Source organism: Bison bison, unplaced genomic scaffold (assembly GCF_000754665.1).
Source record: "Bison bison bison isolate TAMUID 2011002044 unplaced genomic scaffold, Bison_UMD1.0 scf7180017864467, whole genome shotgun sequence".
Lineage (NCBI taxonomy): Eukaryota > Metazoa > Chordata > Mammalia > Artiodactyla > Bovidae > Bison > Bison bison.
The window spans coordinates 83585-93964 of NW_011495028.1; the positions used below are offsets into that span (position 1 = coordinate 83585).

Consider the following 10380-nt stretch of genomic DNA (forward strand, 5'->3'; position numbering starts at 1 on the left):
CTCTGCATGTACTTGAAATCTCAATTCCAGACATTATTAATTGAGATGTTATGTGAACAATTCAGTTCAGACTCGATTTACTGAAGTGGTCTTTTCCCCCTAAATTTAATTTTGTTGCATTCTTGGTTGCTCATATTTACATATTTGGCTCCTTTCCTAGGTAAGTGGAGGTATACTTCGAATTTTTCCAGAAGGCAAAGCCCAGTTTGCTGACATTGAACCCAAATTTGATAGACTGCTGTTTTTCTGGTCTGACCGTCGCAACCCTCATGAAGTACAACCAGCATATGCTACAAGGTAGTATTCCTTTAAAGGAAAAAAAAAATTGGTAAAGAGCATAGTAAGATAGGAGGGGCTCAATAGCATAAACGTGAACATTTTCTAATGAATATCTTCCTGTCCTTCAGTTACCTTTATCATAAGGCTTCAGTCATGACTGTTTTAATCTGAATGATTTTATAAGGGTGTTCACAGTTAGTCCCAAATGTCTTTGAGTCTCTGTGCAGCCCCTCCTTGTCTAGGGTGAGACGGGGAGGCTCAGGGTTCTTGTCTTCCCAGGCCTGTCTCCTTGGTTTGTGCATCTCTTAACTAGTATCCATTCTCAGACCTGGTGAGAGTATTCACGTGGGGAATAAGGACTAGGCAGAGAAGAGAAAGGGCAGCTTTGTTAAAGGGGGTCCAGCAGAAGTGGGGGGCAGAGGGATGGTATGGAAAAATGATACAGGGTAGAAAAATACATAATCAGAGAGTGGAAGTGTAGAGAAAAAATACAGCAAAGAGAAGTAGAGAAAAGGTGTGTTAAAAAAAATTACCCTTCTGCTTTAATATACAGCATCTTTTAGGCTTATACTGTTTTTTACATTTTCTGCTTTATACTCTTTCTACAAGGTTTCATTTTCTAAACCAATTTTTTACTGTATTCTTAAAGTTTTTTTTTACCATTTACCATGACCTAATTAAAATATGTAGACTATTAAAATGGAAGATGTTACATTGTTAGCAAAATATATATTTGTTTAAAAAAAAAAGCTGTACTTTTTCAATACCTGTTTTTCATTATAGAAGGGATTTGGGACATTATAGTGAATTACTGGCACACAGTGGCTTAGATCTGGTGAGATCCCTTAGAAACACAGGAAGAGCTGCCTCTTGACAGTGTTGTTGTATTATTTCATGAGGTTCAGACGGTGAAGGTTTTGTCACCTGTCCCTCCTTCCTTCTTTCTGAGCCGTGTTGCCTCAGCCCTTATGCATCTTAGTGAGTAGCGGGCTGAGTGGTGTGACTTGAGGCCGTAAGAGCTCTTGGGTGGAACCCGGGGATCCCATCACATCGCAGACTCTGTCCTGGATCCTGTCTCTCCTTCCATCACCCCAGTGCCCATCTCAGCCCCAACTGCTTCTTAAAAATCATTTCTGAACTTGAAACTGCTTCATTGATCTTCCTTTGTATTGAGTCTTGAATGTGATGTGGTGTATCCTTTCTCAATGGAGATAGAGTGAACATTTTAGGTAATGAATAGATGCCATGCAATTATGGGTTGCTCCAGGAGTTTGGAGGAGGAAAAAGTGGTCTTACATTGGAATCGATTGGTCTAGTGTAGCTGCTGGGCCTGGAGTGAGGAGAAGCAAGGAGTAGACAGTATTGGCAAGGCTGGGAGGAAAGGGCGAGGCTGTGGAGTCAGAGCAGAGGCAGATATGTGGAGGAGGAATCTAAAGAGATAGGGGATGAGGCAGGAGAAACAGTGATGTGTGGTGGTTTACAGCTGTCTTCTGGGAAGGCCTTGGACAGTGCAGGGACCTGATGCAGATAGCTGAACTCTGGTTACTGAGGAACTAAGAGTTTGGGGCGGGTGCAAAAGACAGAGGAAAATATTTGTGTACCTTCCCCATTGCCATGGCCACCTGTGTGATAGGATAGGGGCTGGATCTCTGGAGCCGAGCTTGACCTCGGCTCTGTCCCTTTCCAGCCTCCCAGGCTCTGCCTCTGCTCTGCCTTTGACTCTTGACTGCAGACGGTTTGCTGGTTCATTTGATCAGTATTGTTTTTTCCCAGTGAATACAGGCCAGAACCTGCAGGACACTTTACTGATTGCTGCATTCTTCTAAGGAGCTGATCCTTTCCAACATGCTTTCACTCCCTGTGGTGTTTGCAGATTTTCTGCATTTTTAGTACCAAAAAGTGTAACTAAGCGCTTTGTGGTCTTTAATAAACGAGAGTCTTCATTCATTTGTCAAATGAGATGTTCCAAATGATTGAAATTTTCAGAAAAATGAAACAAGACATAGTATAATTGTTTTGATTAAAATCCTAAAAAATTCTTTGCATGATCGAACTTTCTTGATGACTCCAGGTTGTAAAATTATAAACGCCTGTCATGACTCTTTGTTGTTACGAGTGTAGTGACATCCTCTGATGTTGCTGAGAGTGCCCACTCTCCCCTGCTCTGCAGGCCTCTGCTCTGGTGTCCTCCTGTTTCTGTTCTTTTCTTCTGGAACGCTATTGATAACATGCTTTTTCTCTGACAGCCACTCTTTCCTTCTTGGTGTCTGTTTCTAATCTGCTATAGGCTTGCAAAACAGATAATAAACCGGTTATGTAGGTACTAAGAAAACCATAAAAAGTCACAAACTCTGCAGTGTAAATTTGAGCTAGTCCTGCCTCTGTGTTATGCTCTTGACCGTTGGGGTTCTTGGATAAGTGGGTTATCCAAGTGATACTGTGCCCACGTATCACCTGATGTCATTCACTCCAAGTTAGGTGTTGTTTTGCCATGATGAGTTTTACTAGATCTTTGCAACAGCATTCCCTTTTTTCCTCCCAGTGTGATCATTCTTACCCTGTTCTAAATTTTCTTTTAGGTACGCAATAACTGTTTGGTATTTTGATGCAGATGAGAGAGCGCGAGCTAAAGTAAAATATCTAACAGGTAAACATTTGGGGCCTGGGTACACTAGAAGGAAGAGACTCCGCAGCCAAGCGGTGCTGTCCACGAGCCAGAAGGCTTGCTCTTTGTTTTTGTCAGATTCTTAATTCCTCTATTTAGAAGAAGGCTGCTCTTAAGTCACCTTTAACCATCAGAATTGCCCAAAGGTGAGGCAAGTTTGAAACAAAGCAATCTGGGGAAATGGTTTGAGCAAACTGAGTTTTCTGTGATTATCCTTCTCAGTCATAGGCTGTCTTCATCTCATTCTCCCCATGGAAGAAAGGTAATATCCTTTCCTCTTTAGATGTACATGCTCTGGAGAATAATCCAGGTCTCCCACGTTAAATGTGGATATGAAGAAAATTAACGCAAAGGAGATGAATTGAGATGCTGTAGTCAGTGGATCTGACAGGCACGCGGAGTCCAGTCTGCACGTGGCGTCTAGTCCCCCCACTTGTGGATGCCCTCCTGGAGCACTTGGGCCTGAGGCTTCCAGCAGATGGACTGCTGACCTGTCTTTTCTTTAACCCCACTTTGTACCTCACAAATCTGCTCCAGTTCACATTACTGATTTGACTACCTGTACTGTCACCAGCCATGGATAATCCCACATCAGCCTTCTATAAAACTATAAAAATTGAATATTCACGAGTTTCTGTTTATTTTCAAAGTCACTGTTTGTGACAGAAGCCTAGTAGTGTGCTTTCAGTGAGGCTGAACACACTGCTAGTAATATTTTATAGCAATTCAGTTTGTTTTTCAAAAAAAAAAGACAAAAATCATCATCCCTGTGTAGAGAGTGGTTTTTCCCATTGAAGGTTTACTAGTCCAGAGTCCCTGCATTTACCGTAATCAACCCTGAGGGTAACTTTTGGGAATCTGGGTGTGATCACTCTCAAATGATGTGTGTTTGCAAGTTGAAATGCTGTGCACGCTGTTAGGAGCTCAGTGGGATGCAGGAACAGAAGCTCTCTGGTACTTAATGAATGAATGAATTTTTTTTTTTTTACTTTGCAGGTGAAAAAGGTGTGAGGGTTGAACTCAATAAACCTTCTGATTCGATCAGTAAAGACGTCTTATAGAGCCTTTCATCAGCAATACCCCACTTCACCTACAATAATTATTGACGCTCTTTGTTAACTTGTGAATACAAATAAATGGGATAAAGAAAAATAGACAACCAGTTGGCAGTTTAAGGAAACAGAAACAACTTTTTTGTGTTGCATCAAAACAAAGATTTTGACTGTGTGGCTTTGTACTGCATGATTGACTCCAGACCTGTGATGGGAGGAATATGAGTTACCAACTGAAAGTGGTGTTTACATCTGGACATGAAATAAGTGCCCTAGGTAGAATTTTTTTCATTCTTATATTTTACCAGATCTGTCATCTAGCTGAGTTCATTTCATCTCTCCCTTTTTTTATATAGTCAAGTTTGAATTTGAAATAATTTTTGTATAATCAGGTACAATTTATCAAAACTGAATTGAGAAAAAAATTACAGTATTATTTCCCAAAATAGCATCAATCTATTTTTGTAAACCTCTTCGTACTATTAAATTTTGCCCTGAAAAGCCTCTTATAATGATTGTTGCCAGTGACTAATGATTAATTTTGTTTTTACTTAAAATAAGAAAAGGAGCACTTTAATCACCAACTGAAAAATCAGATTGTTTTGTAATCCTTACACTAATTTGAACTCCTAAAAGACTGCTGCTGCTGTTTTTCTGACATTGTTAATAGTGAAACATAACAGTAAAACCGTCACTGTTTACTTTACCATTTACTACCAGTAACTTTTAGTTCATGTTTTATAAGAAAAATACACAGTAAAAAGGTTTTATCTTTTAAGTTACATTAAAAAAAAAAAAAAACACAAAAAACTACAGTGACTGGCACTAAATGAACTTGAGGTTCTCCTCAGCATCAAGTTCCCAAGATAAAGGGCTTTCTTCTGCTTTCAGGTACAGCCTATAGATGTAGAACGTACTGTCCCCTTTCCTAGACTTTTCCTTGTGCTTCCCGTCAGGTTGATTGTACTTTTGAGTTTTGCTGTTTTCTTCCTACTTCTGTGCCCATCTGGCCAGCAGATCAGAACCTCATTCCTGTTGGGTAGCGTCAGGGGGAGACTGTGCCTCCAGACCGAATGGTGTTGTTACAGACTTAACATCAGTGACTCCTCAGGCCACTGCTGGTGCACTCCCTAGAGGCGGTGCTCTCCGTCAGTACTGAAAGATGGACGTTCGGCTTAAAAATCAAAGCACGAAGCAAAAAACCAGATAACTTCTATGAGTCTTCTTTTTTATTTTTCAGAAAAAAGAGGGAATCCTACAAAATCACGTAAGTCCTCCCAGACTTGAGTTACGTAACACCTCAGTTAGGATGGATGTCTTAGACTTGAGTTTCCTAGGCTGTTTAGCAAAGCCCAAAAGGTGGTATCTGTATTTTGCATGAATTATGGGTGTAAGACCTTGCCCACTTCAGTTTTCTATCTCTGTCCTTGATCTTCTTTGCCAAAATAATGTGAGTGTACAGAAATATTTCTGTATATTTCAACCTATGACAGTTTTAGCATCTGTATAGTTTGTATTCAGTTAGAGACCTTTTCTATGGAAAGCTCAGTAATTTTTATTAAAAGATTGCTACTGTTCATGTAAAACATGAAAAAAAGTTGTTTAGTGAACTGGCAGCATGGATTTAGGGTGGGATTAAATATTCAGTACTGTGATCTCACTTCGGAGAACTTGCAGGAGACAGTTGTAGTGATTGCTGGTTTTCCTCACCCACTGCAGTTTTGTTCTACTTCCTTCCTAGTCCCGGATAATATTAGTCCAATGCAGCATCTCAACAGCAAGTGCCTCTGCCCCCGCTCTCCCCTCCCGCCCCAGCCTGGTCTGCAGTGCGGTGCACTGCCTTAGGCCACAGCTCAAACCGCTATTATTTTTAGGTGGAGTAGAAATGATGTGATGTTGGTGGGAGGTTTGTTTGTCAAGGTGTACAATAACAGCCTTTAAATCTGGGAGCCCCTGTGTCATTCAGATATGTATTTCTGCAGTTGTGCAAAGTGTCCGATTCTACTGTCTGTGGGTTGTGCTTGCCTGACAGGTTTTAAATTTTGTTGTGGGTTTTTTTTTTTTGTTTCTGGAAAAGTTTATAATTTCTTGGAGATTGTTGTGAAAGGATGGAGAAATCAGGATAGCCATTTCTTTTAATATCCATTTAAAATCTGTTCTTTTCATGTTAGTGGGACTGTTAACTTGTCACCAAGCAGGACTCTATATAAAACAAAATTTAAAACTATTTGTGGCCTATATGTGTTTAATCCTGGTAAAAGATAAAGCTTCTAATACTGTTTTTATTCAACATATTAACCAGCTGTAAAACACAGACCTTTATCAACAGCAGGCAAAGAATTTCAGGATTTACATACAGATAGACTATAAAGTCATGTAATTTGAAAAGCAGTGTTTCATTATGAAAAAGCTCTCAAAATGCTTGTAAAGCTAATCTAATTAAACAGATGTATAAATGTTCTTGAAAAAAATTATGCTTATTTCCACCTGTCTCTTGTTGTTTTTTGATTCTTTATCATATACTACTGACTTTCTTAATGGGCTCCTCCATCAGATACTGTGTTTTTCTCTCACTCATCTCTGGCTTAGCCCAGAGCATTTGGTACTACTTTTTATAAATGATAACAAGGGAAAGAGAACAGCAAACATGGAGTGTGACAAGTTCAGCAATCCTGGGAGTAGCTGGACTGTCCATGGGATCCATGAGCTCTGTGTTTGTATTCTCAACATTTAGGTTCTTGCCCTTTTGATAGGATTTTTTTTTAATGACTCTAATACACTATTGAGCCAATCTGTGTTGCTCCTCTGCTGCAGAAACGAAGGGCCATGAGGTTTATCTCTTAACTGTCACAGGTATCCTGTGTGTATATATGCAGAAAAGTATAATCGGTGTGGTCATGAACTAAAGAGCTGCTTACAACATGAGGTCAATATACATATTCATTTACCTCTTATTTAAAATATTTTTTGGTGTGGTGTTTTTGTTATGTTTCAACCTATCTTAGGGCTTCCCTCAATAGCTCAGTTGGTAAAGAATCCGCCTGCAGTGCAAGAGACCCTGGTTTGATTCCTGGGTCGAGAAGATCCACTGGAGAAGGGAAAGGAACCCCACTCCAGTATTCTGGCCTGAAGAAGTCCATGGGGTCACAAAGAGTCAGACACAACTGAGCGACTTTCCCTTAGGGCATTTGTAAAATTCTACTGAAATATAGCTGAATGGATTAAAGGGGAGGGCCAGTGTGAGTTAGGGATGAAAACTGATTATTTTTGGTGTTGTGGCAAAAAGAGCACAGACAGGATTGACAGATCTGTTTAGTTCTGATGCAACCACTGAATTGTGTGACCTTCGGAGCCTTTTGCATCTGAAAATAAACACAGTGGCTCCAGTCTTACAGAGAGTTAGTTGTGCACAACCCAAGTGAAACACAGAGTATTCTCAAGATGCAGAGGGTCTGAGAACGTGAGCTCTATCTTGGTTGTGGATGGCAATTATATGTAGTTATGACATATATTTAATAATCGTACCTGGGTTTTTACAAGTACCCAGTCTCCACTGCTTCAGGAATAGGCTCTTAGGCCTCTTACTGTCAAGAATGCACTCCCCAGATTCTGCTGTTGATTTTAAGGCAGAGTCTTTTCATGATCAGTTCAGTTCAGTCGCTCAGTCATGTCCGACTCTTTGTGACTCCATGAACTGCAGCACTCCAGGCTTCTCTGTCCATCACCAACTCCCAGAGTTTACCTAGACTCATGTCCATTGAGTCAGTGATGCCATCTAACCATCTCATCTTCTGTCATCCTCTTCTCCTCCTGCCTTCAATCTTTACCAACATCAGGGTCTTTTCAAATGAGTCAGCTCTTCGCATCAGGTGGCCAAAGTATTGGAGTTTCAGCTTCAACATCAGTCTTTACAATGAACACCCAGGACTGATTTCCTTTAGGATGGACTGGTTGGATCTCCTTGCAGTCCAAGGGACTCTCAAGAGTCTTCTCCAACACCACAGTTCAAAAGCATCAATTCTTTGGAGCTCAGCTTTCTTTATCGTCCAACCGTCACATCCATACATGACTACTGGAAACACCATAGCCTTGACTAGTTGGACCTTTGTTGACAAAGTAATGTCTCTGCTTTTTAATATGCTGTCTAGGTTGGTCAGAACTTTCCTTCCAAGGAGTAAGCGTCTTTTAATTTCATGGCTGCAGTCACCATCTGCAGTGATTTTGGAGCCCCCAAAATCAGCCACTGTTTCCACTGTTTCCCCATCTATTTCCCATGAAGGAATGGGACCAGATGTCATGATAGTTTTCTGAATGTTGAGCTTTAAGCCAACTTTTTCACTCTCCTCTTTAACTTTCATCAAGAGGCTCTTTAGTTCTTCTTCATTTTCTGCCATAAGGGTGGTGTCATCTGCATATCTGAGGTTAAATAAGTTAAACAAGCAGGGTGACAATATACAACCTTGATGTACTCCTTTTCCTATTTGGAACCAGTCTGTTGTTCCATGTCCAGTTCTAACTGTTGCTTCCTGACCTGCATACAGATTTCTCAAGAGGCAGCTCAGGTGGTCTGGTATTCCCATCTATTGAAGAATTTCCCACAGTTTATTGTGATCCACACAGTCAAAGGCTTTGGCATAGTCAATAAAGCAGAAATAGATGTTTCTCCGCCACTCTCTTGCTTTTTCATGATCACCAGAAAGTAAATTTCACCTGGAACATGGCAGTGCTCAAGGACACACCATTGGACCAATGATATGTATAAAGGGCCTGGCCTCATGAGCTGGGAAGAGTTTTATAAGTAGAAAACACTTAAATATAAACCAGGTCATAAGACACAGAGGGCCTGAACAGCTGCAGGCAGCTTCTTATCAAATGGATCATTTCTGAGCTCTGAACAGGTGTTATAGACGTTACTGGATAAGAAGTTACTGGATGAGGTCTATATTTATTGAGATAGGCCTTTTTCTGCCAAAATTGTCTTATTTCTATGGTCTTCTATAGAATAGCATTACAGTTTTTTTTAAGTCAAAGTTACAGTGCACTTGTAGGTTAAGTCAGCTTGTTTTATGTGAGGCTTGGTAAGAAAAACAGCCCCTTGTGTTCTTCCCCTGAGAAAAGATTTTAACTCTTTTAAGTGATTTTTTGGGTATGTGCCCAATTGCTGTGCTTAGTCACTCAGTGGTGTCTGTCTCTTGTGACCACATGGACTGTAGCCCACCAGCCTCCTGTGTCCATGGGATTTTTCAGACAAGAATAGTGGAGTGGGTTGCCATTTCCTTCTCCATTTGTGCCCAGTTAGTTCTAAATAATAGAGTTGCATTGCCACATTCTAGATTATTCATTATCTCTGAACTTCCATACGTGGGAGGTAAGAATACAGGTGTCTCTCCAGCCCTCCTCCTCTGCCTCTACCATACCTCCCTGACCTCCTTACATAACTATCTTGTAACTTTAGATCACATGAATAGTCAAAGACTGTTTGGGACATCCCTGGTGATCCTTCCCTGGTGGTCCAGTGATTAAGAATCTGTGCTTCCACTGCAGGGGGAAAGAGTTCCATTCCTGGTTTAGGAACTAGATCCCGCATGCCATGTGACACAGCCAAAGCAAAAGAAAAAAAAGTATTTGTGCTATTCAAAGGTGAGATGTAGAATAAATCATGATGACTTTTATAGTTTACTTTTTTCTTAAAGTCTTGCATGATCTTCCGTTTCAAACCCCCAAGGCCTCCAACCTGCAGGAGCCTCGTGTGGTGGGGCTGTCTGCCTGGAGCACAGCTGTCTCCCCTGACCTCCTGCCACGTTGTTTTGGAGGTCCTGTCGCTCCTTTCTGTGGGGTCTTCGCTTCCTGGGTCCTGCGTCTTCTACTCTCTTGGCTTACTTCCTCAATCTGGTGTAGCATGTCCTTCAGTACTTTCTGTGAAAGAGTACCTGGGAGGTAAATTTTCTTTTTTTTAACTCTCACATTTAATTGGTAATTTGCCTGAGTTTGGAATTCTAGCTCGGAAATAATTATCCTTGAGAATTTTGAAGGCATTGCCTAGGTTCCACGTTGCAGTGTGGATGCTGAGAAATCTGAGCCATTCCTATTTCTGCTTTTCCTATGTGGACACTCACAGAATAGTTTCGTGTCCCCAGGGCTGTGACAGCATGCCTGTTCTCAGCCACTACGAGAGGCATGCGAACTGTAAACTCATGCCCTACATTTGGGGACATTTTCTTAAATTATTTCTCCCCTCCATCTTCTCTGCTCTTTCTGAACTCCTGTTGTCCAGACAGGGACAGGGAAGCCTGGTGTGCTGCAGTTTATGGGGTCATGAAGAGTTGGACATGACTGAGCGACTGAACTGAACGGTTGTCCAAACAGTCCACTGTCAGCTGCCAC

The 10380-nt window shown here is 41.1% G+C and overlaps 1 protein-coding gene across 1 annotated transcript in view; it reads left to right on the forward strand.

Moving 5' to 3' along the window:
• EGLN1 (egl-9 family hypoxia-inducible factor 1) overlaps positions 1-6486 on the forward strand; it is a 62722-nt gene extending 56236 nt beyond the window's left edge. The window contains exons 3-5 of the mRNA XM_010860513.1: positions 161-297; positions 2859-2926; positions 3941-6486. Of these exons, the coding sequence (XP_010858815.1) occupies positions 161-297; positions 2859-2926; positions 3941-4005 (270 nt within the window). The 3' untranslated portion in view covers positions 4006-6486. The remainder of the gene's footprint in view (positions 1-160; positions 298-2858; positions 2927-3940) is intronic.
• Positions 6487-10380: the final 3894 nt, after the last annotated feature.